This window comes from Athene cunicularia (assembly GCF_003259725.1).
Source record: "Athene cunicularia isolate RWA chromosome 2 unlocalized genomic scaffold, athCun1 chr2_part1, whole genome shotgun sequence".
Classification (NCBI taxonomy): domain Eukaryota; kingdom Metazoa; phylum Chordata; class Aves; order Strigiformes; family Strigidae; genus Athene; species Athene cunicularia.
Window position 1 is genome coordinate 116475846 of NW_020799095.1, and position 12633 is coordinate 116488478.

General features: G+C 48.3%; 1 protein-coding gene and 12 non-coding genes across 15 annotated transcripts in view; 1 reads left to right on the plus strand and 12 right to left on the minus strand.

Moving 5' to 3' along the window:
• The first annotated feature begins 351 nt into the window (after positions 1-351).
• DNAJC5B (DnaJ heat shock protein family (Hsp40) member C5 beta) overlaps positions 352-12633 on the plus strand; it is a 36370-nt gene continuing 24088 nt past the window's right edge. Inside the window, exons 1-2 of one of the 3 annotated variants that reach the window (XM_026843312.1) lie at positions 352-487; positions 3046-3208. In XM_026843312.1, the coding sequence (XP_026699113.1) occupies positions 3102-3208 (107 nt within the window). In that variant the 5' untranslated portion in view covers positions 352-487; positions 3046-3101. The remainder of the gene's footprint in view (positions 488-3045; positions 3209-12633) is intronic. The other 2 variants (XM_026843310.1, XM_026843311.1) reach the window with 2 other exon arrangements.
• TRNAA-AGC lies at positions 5356-5428 on the minus strand. Its single transcript has one exon. It is a non-coding gene; the product is annotated as a tRNA-Ala (tRNA).
• TRNAY-GUA lies at positions 5760-5848 on the minus strand. The gene is given in 2 exon segments: positions 5760-5795; positions 5812-5848. It is a non-coding gene; the product is annotated as a tRNA-Tyr (tRNA).
• Positions 6586-6658, minus strand: TRNAA-AGC. The gene has a single exon. It is a non-coding gene; the product is annotated as a tRNA-Ala (tRNA).
• On the minus strand, positions 6990-7078 carry TRNAY-GUA. The gene is given in 2 exon segments: positions 6990-7025; positions 7042-7078. It is a non-coding gene; the product is annotated as a tRNA-Tyr (tRNA).
• On the minus strand, positions 7816-7888 carry TRNAA-AGC. The gene has a single exon. It is a non-coding gene; the product is annotated as a tRNA-Ala (tRNA).
• Positions 8220-8308, minus strand: TRNAY-GUA. The gene is given in 2 exon segments: positions 8220-8255; positions 8272-8308. It is a non-coding gene; the product is annotated as a tRNA-Tyr (tRNA).
• On the minus strand, positions 9046-9118 carry TRNAA-AGC. The gene has a single exon. It is a non-coding gene; the product is annotated as a tRNA-Ala (tRNA).
• TRNAY-GUA lies at positions 9450-9538 on the minus strand. Its single transcript is given in 2 exon segments — positions 9450-9485; positions 9502-9538. It is a non-coding gene; the product is annotated as a tRNA-Tyr (tRNA).
• On the minus strand, positions 10276-10348 carry TRNAA-AGC. The gene has a single exon. It is a non-coding gene; the product is annotated as a tRNA-Ala (tRNA).
• TRNAY-GUA lies at positions 10680-10768 on the minus strand. Its single transcript is given in 2 exon segments — positions 10680-10715; positions 10732-10768. It is a non-coding gene; the product is annotated as a tRNA-Tyr (tRNA).
• On the minus strand, positions 11506-11578 carry TRNAA-AGC. The gene has a single exon. It is a non-coding gene; the product is annotated as a tRNA-Ala (tRNA).
• TRNAY-GUA lies at positions 11910-11998 on the minus strand. Its single transcript is given in 2 exon segments — positions 11910-11945; positions 11962-11998. It is a non-coding gene; the product is annotated as a tRNA-Tyr (tRNA).

Here is a 12633-nt window from a genome sequence, read left to right on the forward strand (position 1 = left end):
ATATAGTAAACCTAAGCCATGGCTGGTCTCAAAGAAGTGAACTTTAGAGCAAGGCTGTTGTATCTTTAAACAAATTTAATATATTTGCATGGGGAAAAAAGACAAACTCAAGACCCCATCAAGAGCAAAGCACAGAAGAACAACTAACTAAATACACAGTTGTCCCATATTTTTTGGTGTCATTAACTCTCAGATATATCAGCCTTTAGGCTCATGAATGTTTTATTTGTTCTTTCATAGATCGTCCTGAGAGGTAACCAATTGGATACTAAACAAACAAACAGAAGGAGTAATCGTACTCCACTGACCTGTTTAACCTTGATTGCAAAGGATGAAAAGCAGCAGCTGAGTTTCTGTGGAACAGGGCTTCTGGCGGCACTTTCTTCTTTCCTTTTGGATTATATTGGCATAAAGACACAGAGATATTGAACTGATAATGTTGTGAGTTTACACATACCAGATTGTGTTCCATCACCTTTTGAAGCAGGTATGTTATTTGAATCACCTTGCCTTATTTTTCAGCACAAATCCGAAAAATGGGTATTGTAGAGAAAAGGCATACTATTACAACCCCTATATAAGATAGTTAATCTTGGATAGTAAAAAAATTGTGCAGAAATAGCTAGAGGTCCCATCCTCTTTGGATATGTGGAATTGTTATCAGAATTTGGATTCTCTTTTAACATAGTTTATTGTCATTCAGGGAAGGAAACAGTATTTTCTTGACTCTGTTCTACTGGAACAAAAGTACACAGCTTGAAAATAGGATTCTAATGTAATTGCAGACATCAGGAATATATCTAGTACTAAGACTGTAACTGTTATATCTTCCTTAATAAAGAGAGCATAACTTTTTCTAGAAAAGTGTCATTTCATTGTTCTTTTAGTATTTTATAGTACTGCTTTAAATAAGTAAGAAATAATTTTAAGTAGCTAGACCTTCAGGGTGATTAATCCCTAGAAGACTGAATAGGCTAGTGAGTCTAAATTTTCATAGCTGACTAGATTATTAAAATTATTTTATGAGAAAGTATAAATTACATGAATTTTTAGTTCTTCAGAATAAAATCCATCGTAACTTTAATTTTATGTTATGCTTCAGGGTTACCATCTACCCAATCAGTATTATGTAATGGAATGTAAAAATAATTATGTATATCTGTGACTTCACATGGTTGCCCACCATTATCCGGTGCATTAACAGGCTTGATATCCCTTGCATGATTCCAGTGTGATCAAGATAGATCCCAGGATTATATTATTAAATAGCTCTGGACATACTGTTATTAACAAGTAGCATTGTAATTATGCAGGTGGTAAAGTAATATCTAGATGCTCATATATAATTTTGTTCTTAATTGTTAATTTAAAACCAAAAGTTCAGTCCCTTTAGTTGATGCTTTGATACGACACTTAAAAGTAGGAAGGAACTTTTTTTTCAGCAGAAATTTAGAACACACCCTAAATTGTGTGTTAGTTTTATTAGAAAAGGAAAACATCAAAGTAAATATGAATAAATTTAGGTCTTTTGGTAAATCAGATACTATGTGCCAGAATTACTCAGTGAATTATATTTCTGTGTACATTTAGATGGTATTTGATTTTTCCCTTTGGTATTGAACAAAGCCGAAGAGCTTAAAAGTGTTACACGACTGGTTCTGACCATAGGTCCAGAACCTATGTGGCCTAGTAAATAATACATGAATAATGGCAAGATAGAGTTTCTAGTTCAGCAATGAGAAGGGTGAAATAGCAGTGGGTAGTCTTATCTAACAAAACAGGTTCTCAGAAATTTTTCTTATGGCTGGGTTACCGCTCACTTTTAGCCTTTTTCTGTGATCACTTCTCAACATTTGGAGAAGAGTGCAACATACATAGAAATAAAGAGGTTGTGGTGAGAGTTTTGTTGTGGCAAGTCTGTGATCAAAGAGCTGCACCTTTCTCTTCTGAATGATAGGTATCTATATCTGGTGTTTTACATTATGGTTTATATGAGTTTCTTCATGTCATTGCCTAGCATTAGCTATGTCTGATTTAAAAATGTTTGGTTCTTCAAATCCAGAAGGATGAACTATGAACTGTAAGGAGATAGTAGAGCCACTCAGTGGAGAATCACTTGTTTGTCTGCTTTGCTTCTGTGATGAAAGAAGGAATGAATGATAGATCTGAAGTGGATTAAATCTGTCAGCCTATGCTTAGCCTTTATTTGCTCTATACTTTAAAGGCACCTCTTAAAATTTATCACAAGCTCATGAATTCAACCCCAAGTCTTGTATCTCAAATAATAGGACCCCGATTGATGTCAGTATTTTCCATGCATAAGTTTGAAATAAATGGTTGCTTTTATAATACTGAGGTCAATTCTTGATATCTAGCCTCATTGCCTATGTCCAGATCCATTCCACCTGCCCTCAGGCACATGAGTTGGGACTGCAGTCATCCTGAGCACACTGTAGTAGAGGTAATAGGGAGAAAGTGCTTGGTTGGTTGGCCGCTGAGTATGTAGCTCTGTCTGTTGACAATATAAGAAATCTAGTTTGACTAAGTTTGAAACTTAATCACTTAACTTGGGCACCTAAAATTGGTTAGGCTGAATCTGAGTCCTTGTGTTGAGAAAGTAAAAATTCACCACTGTGTTGCATTAGGTTATACTTAGAGGTACAAAGGTCTTATGCCACTTTGGGAAGTCAATAGCCTTAACAAATAGTAGAACAATTCTTCTAAGACATAGAAAAGATGTAAACAAACATCAATAAAACTAGGTGGAAATACTATGTGCAGGCTTTAATGCTATAGGAAATTTAGCCATTCATTTCAGTGAGAGCAACATCAAGCCATTAATACAAACAGTGATACCTAGCACAAGACCTGGTTTTTGTTTTGGTTTTCCATTTTCTTAAATAATTGTAAAATATCTTAAGGGATAGAGGATAATTTAGAGGAGATTTTATATTAATTTCACTTTCAAGTATCTTTAACTTTTTACTACCTGGTTAAAGTCTATTAAAATAAACAATAAGAAATACTATCCATATATACTTGCAGTCCCTGCTATTTGGAATTCTGTTCTACATTAGCAGCTTTGGTAATGTACTGCTAACATGGCTGAACAACGGCAGCGTGCTTTGTCAACGGCAGGGGAAGCGTTATATGAAATCCTGGCCCTAGAGAAGGGAGCAACACATGATGAGATTAAGAAGTCCTACAGGTATGTAAAATGTGCTTTGCAACATGTCTAAAAATGCTTGTGTGTCTGGCATGATTATGATGGCAAAACCATCTGAGTTACCTGCACTGTAGACACTGATTGTTACAACGTGGTTTTTGTACCACACGCCTGCAAAGATTCAGAGATGATGCAATGTGAACCTATCTATTTCATCCCATAAGCAATCTGTGTGCTTCATCTAAAATGTTTTAATCTAGTTGAACGACAGGTCAGACTGTTAGGATAAAATAATGCAGACTATGCTTGTGAAGTGCAGTCTTTGAATACTGCACCCAGTTCTCATGAGAGCATCTTTTCCTGAAGTATGTTGAAAAAGTAATGCCAACGCAGAAAAGTGCTATAATAACAATTCAAAAACTAGAGACAGGAGTTTGATCAGATTCTCTTGTCATAAAGAAGACAACTGATAGATTATTTGATTATACTGTGTAATATTTTTGAAGGGAAAAATGCTAGGTGTGAGAGTATTCTTCACTTTATGAAGGCAGGCATAACCAAAACCCGTGCTTGGAATATAGAAGTAATTTGAGCTGAAAGCGACGCATGGTTTTAACAGTAAGCGTAACTAACTGCTGAAACATACTGGCGGAGGAAATGGTAGGTTAATATTAAAAAAGAAGAGAGGACTTTAAGTTTTACTCAAACACAAGTTATCAAAATGGTGAAAAGTATTTTATTGTTGAAATGTAACACAACCTAGAAGTAAGACTAGAAGATTTTATGGGTCATTTTGCTTTTATATCTGTTCTGCTGCTATTGAAAGAGAAAAAACTTTAAATGTCATGAGTTAAATAGATGTTCTTGACATCAAAATATGCTAGACATGTAATTGCAGGTTTAATAAATATAGTAAAACTTTTATTACAGCATCATTCTGGGTGTAGTTGGTTGCACTGTATTACCAGTCAAACTTTACCACGACTTGCTTCTCCTCTCAAATGTAAGAATATATTTAAGTAAAAAAGGGGTTATGAAATAGATCTACTTGCATCACTGTTTAGCTTGAACTTTGCTGGCACTCTGTCTTCTGTGTTTTTGAAAAAACTGCATCGCTCCCACTTTCTGTTTCTAATGGAGGTGGGAGAAGTAGTGAATGTCCAAACTTTTCACACAGTGGAAACAAAACTGTTGAAGTCCCATGGTTCTGCTGTATCAAAACTCATGTTTTCCTGTAACATTTACGTTTAATTTTCTGGGAAGGAGGCCTTCTTTAATCCCCAAAGGAGAGAGTTGTCATGGAAGAATGTAGAATGGAATTAACTTTATTTAATGCTAAACATGCATACAGATGATTTACACAGTGATCTATGGTAAAACTTAGCGTGGTGCTTTATCCATCTTTATTAGTAATTACAGCAAAAAAAAGGCTGCTTCTGAATAAAGTGGAAATGTCAGAGGGATTCACTTTTAATGGAATAGCTGTAAATATTTGCAAGATAAAATGATGAGTCAGTCTCATATATTTGCTTTAATTATCTTTTAATTAATGTTAATCCAAAAATCTGCTGCTGAACTGGTATTCTTTAGTACAGGGTATAAAACCAGCAATACCTGATTCCGAGTTTTCTACCATTATTAATTAAGTCAGTATTAATCATAGTAGCACAGCCCAGGGCAAAATTTTCTTTTTAATAAACATGACAGAGATACATCTCTATGCTTTTATTTGGAGTCTGGCACAATCTGATATATCAAAGAATAAAGTTAGCAGGCTTATAATCAACAGAAATTCAAAGGAGATGTGTGTATGTTCAATACACAATGAAAATAATATTTAGAGAGATATGTGGCATAAAAAAAACCCCAAACTCTAATTAGAACTCAGCTTTCTGGTCCGACAATGAAGTAATAAGCAGAGACATACAACATTTCTACTTTTTTATTCAGAAGTATATAAAGAAATAGATTTATATATTATGTACAACATAAAAAGTACAGTGAAAACTCTGGATGAGAATTCACACTGGATATTAAGATTTTCATTAGAAATCTGTAAGTAACAGTGAAATACATTAAATGACCGCCTAACACACAGGACTAACACCTACCCTAGACCTATGACAAATGCAAGTGAAACTCCTCAACCCTAGGGCACCATGGCCTAGGCCAAGGGGAACGAAAAGCATTGGAGAATGCGGGCATCGATCCCGCTGCCTCTCACATGCTAAGCGAGCGCTCTACCACTTGAGCTAATTCCCCAGCACACAGCCCCTGCCTGAGGTCCTCTCCCCGCACAGGCAGCCACCTTGACCCAGGCTGGATGTGCCACACATCTTGGGCCTCCTACTGGCGTTTCTCTCACAGCCCCAGCAACTCACACACTGGCTTCCCTGTTGGAGGCGACCCCTGACAAGCCCAGTGTGCCGGTGCCATCATCCCCTGCACTGGGTTCAGTCCACACTGGCTTGGGTGGTGCTCCTCCCCGCCTCAGGCAAGAGCTCCAGGCTGGGCAGCCCTTGAAGTGGAGCCATCTGGGCAGGGCTAAAAAGGCAGAGGTGCCCCAGGGCATGGGTCAGAGCCAAAAGGGCGCTCCTTCGAGCCGGAGTTGAACCAGCGACCTAAGGATGGCCGTGCAAGGGAGCCTACAGTCCTCCGCTCTACCAGCTGAGCTATCGAAGGAATCATGGGGCTCTGCCCACTGCCTCGCCCATCACACACTCATCCAACACTTCCCTATCCGCAGTGTTCTCTGATGCCTCTAGCCCAGCATCCCTCTCCACACAGACTCAGCTCCGTCATCGCGCTCCCTTGCTCAACCCTAGAGCCCGTCAATTTGCACATGCACACAGACAGAAAGGCTCCACGGGATCCTTGCACGGCATCTTCTTCAGCAGGACTCTCCTCAGTGGTACAAGGAGCTTACTCATACCCTGCTGCAGCTTCCCTCGCTTCAGTTTCACCGTGCTCCCTTTTGCCCTCCGGCCAAGCACCAGAATGATGCACAGCCATTCCTCTACACAGAAACCAAATCCTACGAGCTGGCAGGTCGTCCAGAAGCTCCCCGATCCTCTCGCCCTAAAAGATGAACATGCCCACTGTCCTCAGCCCATATTCAGAGAGAAAACCCTCCATTCTCTGGGCTTTTTATTGGCCCTGCACCGAGGCTGCACCATTGCGTTGATGCCCTTCCTCTATGGGGGAGCGGGAAAAAGTACCAAGGGGGACATCTGACGACTGTCAAGCAAAGAGGGAGAAATTCACTTCCTCCGGTAAACTGCCCATACAGCTCTTGATAGATCCCTGGATGTCGTCGTCCTCTGTAAAGCCTGGGCACACCACGTTCTCCCCGCAGCCGCCAGAGGACAGAGGGCCCCAGGCCAAGGGCCCTGTGTCCAGGCAAGGGGAACGAAAAGCATTGGAGAATGCGGGCATCGATCCCGCTGCCTCTCACATGCTAAGCGAGCGCTCTACCACTTGAGCTAATTCCCCAGCACACAGCCCCTGCCTGAGGTCCTCTCCCCGCACAGGCAGCCACCTTGACCCAGGCTGGATGTGCCGCACATCTTGGGCCTCCTACTGGCGTTTCTCTCACAGCCCCAGCAACTCACACACTGGCTTCCCTGTTGGAGGCGACCCCTGACAAGCCCAGTGTGCCGGTGCCATCATCCCCTGCACTGGGTTCAGTCCACACTGGCTTGGGTGGTGCTCCTCCCCGCCTCAGGCAAGAGCTCCAGGCTGGGCAGCCCTTGAAGTGGAGCCATCTGGGCAGGGCTAAAAAGGCAGAGGTGCCCCAGGGCATGGGTCAGAGCCAAAAGGGCGCTCCTTCGAGCCGGAGTTGAACCAGCGACCTAAGGATGGCCGTGCAAGGGAGCCTACAGTCCTCCGCTCTACCAGCTGAGCTATCGAAGGAATCATGGGGCTCTGCCCACTGCCTCGCCCATCACACACTCATCCAACACTTCCCTATCCGCAGTGTTCTCTGATGCCTCTAGCCCAGCATCCCTCTCCACACAGACTCAGCTCCGTCATCGCGCTCCCTTGCTCAACCCTAGAGCCCGTCAATTTGCACATGCACACAGACAGAAAGGCTCCACGGGATCCTTGCACGGCATCTTCTTCAGCAGGACTCTCCTCAGTGGTACAAGGAGCTTACTCATACCCTGCTGCAGCTTCCCTCGCTTCAGTTTCACCGTGCTCCCTTTTGCCCTCCGGCCAAGCACCAGAATGATGCACAGCCATTCCTCTACACAGAAACCAAATCCTACGAGCTGGCAGGTCGTCCAGAAGCTCCCCGATCCTCTCGCCCTAAAAGATGAACATGCCCACTGTCCTCAGCCCATATTCAGAGAGAAAACCCTCCATTCTCTGGGCTTTTTATTGGCCCTGCACCGAGGCTGCACCATTGCGTTGATGCCCTTCCTCTATGGGGGAGCGGGAAAAAGTACCAAGGGGGACATCTGACGACTGTCAAGCAAAGAGGGAGAAATTCACTTCCTCCGGTAAACTGCCCATACAGCTCTTGATAGATCCCTGGATGTCGTCGTCCTCTGTAAAGCCTGGGCACACCACGTTCTCCCCGCAGCCGCCAGAGGACAGAGGGCCCCAGGCCAAGGGCCCTGTGTCCAGGCAAGGGGAACGAAAAGCATTGGAGAATGCGGGCATCGATCCCGCTGCCTCTCACATGCTAAGCGAGCGCTCTACCACTTGAGCTAATTCCCCAGCACACAGCCCCTGCCTGAGGTCCTCTCCCCGCACAGGCAGCCACCTTGACCCAGGCTGGATGTGCCGCACATCTTGGGCCTCCTACTGGCGTTTCTCTCACAGCCCCAGCAACTCACACACTGGCTTCCCTGTTGGAGGCGACCCCTGACAAGCCCAGTGTGCCGGTGCCATCATCCCCTGCACTGGGTTCAGTCCACACTGGCTTGGGTGGTGCTCCTCCCCGCCTCAGGCAAGAGCTCCAGGCTGGGCAGCCCCTGAATTGGAACCATCCGGGCAGGGCTAAAATGACAGAAGTGCCGCAGGAGCTGTGCCAGAGCCAAAAGGGCGCTCCTTCGAGCCGGAGTTGAACCAGCGACCTAAGGATGGCCGTGCAAGGGAGCCTACAGTCCTCCGCTCTACCAGCTGAGCTATCGAAGGAATCATGGGGCTCTGCCCACTGCCTCGCCCATCACACACTCATCCAACACTTCCCTATCCGCAGTGTTCTCTGATGCCTCTAGCCCAGCATCCCTCTCCACACAGACTCAGCTCCGTCATCGCGCTCCCTTGCTCAACCCTAGAGCCCGTCAATTTGCACATGCACACAGACAGAAAGGCTCCACGGGATCCTTGCACGGCATCTTCTTCAGCAGGACTCTCCTCAGTGGTACAAGGAGCTTACTCATACCCTGCTGCAGCTTCCCTCGCTTCAGTTTCACCGTGCTCCCTTTTGCCCTCCGGCCAAGCACCAGAATGATGCACAGCCATTCCTCTACACAGAAACCAAATCCTACGAGCTGGCAGGTCGTCCAGAAGCTCCCCGATCCTCTCGCCCTAAAAGATGAACATGCCCACTGTCCTCAGCCCATATTCAGAGAGAAAACCCTCCATTCTCTGGGCTTTTTATTGGCCCTGCACCGAGGCTGCACCATTGCGTTGATGCCCTTCCTCTATGGGGGAGCGGGAAAAAGTACCAAGGGGGACATCTGACGACTGTCAAGCAAAGAGGGAGAAATTCACTTCCTCCGGTAAACTGCCCATACAGCTCTTGATAGATCCCTGGATGTCGTCGTCCTCTGTAAAGCCTGGGCACACCACGTTCTCCCCGCAGCCGCCAGAGGACAGAGGGCCCCAGGCCAAGGGCCCTGTGTCCAGGCAAGGGGAACGAAAAGCATTGGAGAATGCGGGCATCGATCCCGCTGCCTCTCACATGCTAAGCGAGCGCTCTACCACTTGAGCTAATTCCCCAGCACACAGCCCCTGCCTGAGGTCCTCTCCCCGCACAGGCAGCCACCTTGACCCAGGCTGGATGTGCCGCACATCTTGGGCCTCCTACTGGCGTTTCTCTCACAGCCCCAGCAACTCACACACTGGCTTCCCTGTTGGAGGCGACCCCTGACAAGCCCAGTGTGCCGGTGCCATCATCCCCTGCACTGGGTTCAGTCCACACTGGCTTGGGTGGTGCTCCTCCCCGCCTCAGGCAAGAGCTCCAGGCTGGGCAGCCCTTGAAGTGGAGCCATCTGGGCAGGGCTAAAAAGGCAGAGGTGCCCCAGGGCATGGGTCAGAGCCAAAAGGGCGCTCCTTCGAGCCGGAGTTGAACCAGCGACCTAAGGATGGCCGTGCAAGGGAGCCTACAGTCCTCCGCTCTACCAGCTGAGCTATCGAAGGAATCATGGGGCTCTGCCCACTGCCTCGCCCATCACACACTCATCCAACACTTCCCTATCCGCAGTGTTCTCTGATGCCTCTAGCCCAGCATCCCTCTCCACACAGACTCAGCTCCGTCATCGCGCTCCCTTGCTCAACCCTAGAGCCCGTCAATTTGCACATGCACACAGACAGAAAGGCTCCACGGGATCCTTGCACGGCATCTTCTTCAGCAGGACTCTCCTCAGTGGTACAAGGAGCTTACTCATACCCTGCTGCAGCTTCCCTCGCTTCAGTTTCACCGTGCTCCCTTTTGCCCTCCGGCCAAGCACCAGAATGATGCACAGCCATTCCTCTACACAGAAACCAAATCCTACGAGCTGGCAGGTCGTCCAGAAGCTCCCCGATCCTCTCGCCCTAAAAGATGAACATGCCCACTGTCCTCAGCCCATATTCAGAGAGAAAACCCTCCATTCTCTGGGCTTTTTATTGGCCCTGCACCGAGGCTGCACCATTGCGTTGATGCCCTTCCTCTATGGGGGAGCGGGAAAAAGTACCAAGGGGGACATCTGACGACTGTCAAGCAAAGAGGGAGAAATTCACTTCCTCCGGTAAACTGCCCATACAGCTCTTGATAGATCCCTGGATGTCGTCGTCCTCTGTAAAGCCTGGGCACACCACGTTCTCCCCGCAGCCGCCAGAGGACAGAGGGCCCCAGGCCAAGGGCCCTGTGTCCAGGCAAGGGGAACGAAAAGCATTGGAGAATGCGGGCATCGATCCCGCTGCCTCTCACATGCTAAGCGAGCGCTCTACCACTTGAGCTAATTCCCCAGCACACAGCCCCTGCCTGAGGTCCTCTCCCCGCACAGGCAGCCACCTTGACCCAGGCTGGATGTGCCGCACATCTTGGGCCTCCTACTGGCGTTTCTCTCACAGCCCCAGCAACTCACACACTGGCTTCCCTGTTGGAGGCGACCCCTGACAAGCCCAGTGTGCCGGTGCCATCATCCCCTGCACTGGGTTCAGTCCACACTGGCTTGGGTGGTGCTCCTCCCCGCCTCAGGCAAGAGCTCCAGGCTGGGCAGCCCTTGAAGTGGAGCCATCTGGGCAGGGCTAAAAAGGCAGAGGTGCCCCAGGGCATGGGTCAGAGCCAAAAGGGCGCTCCTTCGAGCCGGAGTTGAACCAGCGACCTAAGGATGGCCGTGCAAGGGAGCCTACAGTCCTCCGCTCTACCAGCTGAGCTATCGAAGGAATCATGGGGCTCTGCCCACTGCCTCGCCCATCACACACTCATCCAACACTTCCCTATCCGCAGTGTTCTCTGATGCCTCTAGCCCAGCATCCCTCTCCACACAGACTCAGCTCCGTCATCGCGCTCCCTTGCTCAACCCTAGAGCCCGTCAATTTGCACATGCACACAGACAGAAAGGCTCCACGGGATCCTTGCACGGCATCTTCTTCAGCAGGACTCTCCTCAGTGGTACAAGGAGCTTACTCATACCCTGCTGCAGCTTCCCTCGCTTCAGTTTCACCGTGCTCCCTTTTGCCCTCCGGCCAAGCACCAGAATGATGCACAGCCATTCCTCTACACAGAAACCAAATCCTACGAGCTGGCAGGTCGTCCAGAAGCTCCCCGATCCTCTCGCCCTAAAAGATGAACATGCCCACTGTCCTCAGCCCATATTCAGAGAGAAAACCCTCCATTCTCTGGGCTTTTTATTGGCCCTGCACCGAGGCTGCACCATTGCGTTGATGCCCTTCCTCTATGGGGGAGCGGGAAAAAGTACCAAGGGGGACATCTGACGACTGTCAAGCAAAGAGGGAGAAATTCACTTCCTCCGGTAAACTGCCCATACAGCTCTTGATAGATCCCTGGATGTCGTCGTCCTCTGTAAAGCCTGGGCACACCACGTTCTCCCCGCAGCCGCCAGAGGACAGAGGGCCCCAGGCCAAGGGCCCTGTGTCCAGGCAAGGGGAACGAAAAGCATTGGAGAATGCGGGCATCGATCCCGCTGCCTCTCACATGCTAAGCGAGCGCTCTACCACTTGAGCTAATTCCCCAGCACACAGCCCCTGCCTGAGGTCCTCTCCCCGCACAGGCAGCCACCTTGACCCAGGCTGGATGTGCCGCACATCTTGGGCCTCCTACTGGCGTTTCTCTCACAGCCCCAGCAACTCACACACTGGCTTCCCTGTTGGAGGCGACCCCTGACAAGCCCAGTGTGCCGGTGCCATCATCCCCTGCACTGGGTTCAGTCCACACTGGCTTGGGTGGTGCTCCTCCCCGCCTCAGGCAAGAGCTCCAGGCTGGGCAGCCCTTGAAGTGGAGCCATCTGGGCAGGGCTAAAAAGGCAGAGGTGCCCCAGGGCATGGGTCAGAGCCAAAAGGGCGCTCCTTCGAGCCGGAGTTGAACCAGCGACCTAAGGATGGCCGTGCAAGGGAGCCTACAGTCCTCCGCTCTACCAGCTGAGCTATCGAAGGAATCATGGGGCTCTGCCCACTGCCTCGCCCATCACACACTCATCCAACACTTCCCTATCCGCAGTGTTCTCTGATGCCTCTAGCCCAGCATCCCTCTCCACACAGACTCAGCTCCGTCATCGCGCTCCCTTGCTCAACCCTAGAGCCCGTCAATTTGCACATGCACACAGACAGAAAGGCTCCACGGGATCCTTGCACGGCATCTTCTTCAGCAGGACTCTCCTCAGTGGTACAAGGAGCTTACTCATACCCTGCTGCAGCTTCCCTCGCTTCAGTTTCACCGTGCTCCCTTTTGCCCTCCGGCCAAGCACCAGAATGATGCACAGCCATTCCTCTACACAGAAACCAAATCCTACGAGCTGGCAGGTCGTCCAGAAGCTCCCCGATCCTCTCGCCCTAAAAGATGAACATGCCCACTGTCCTCAGCCCATATTCAGAGAGAAAACCCTCCATTCTCTGGGCTTTTTATTGGCCCTGCACCGAGGCTGCACCATTGCGTTGATGCCCTTCCTCTATGGGGGAGCGGGAAAAAGTACCAAGGGGGACATCTGACGACTGTCAAGCAAAGAGGGAGAAATTCACTTCCTCCGGTAAACTGCCCATACAGCTCTTGATAGATCCCTGGATGTCGTCGT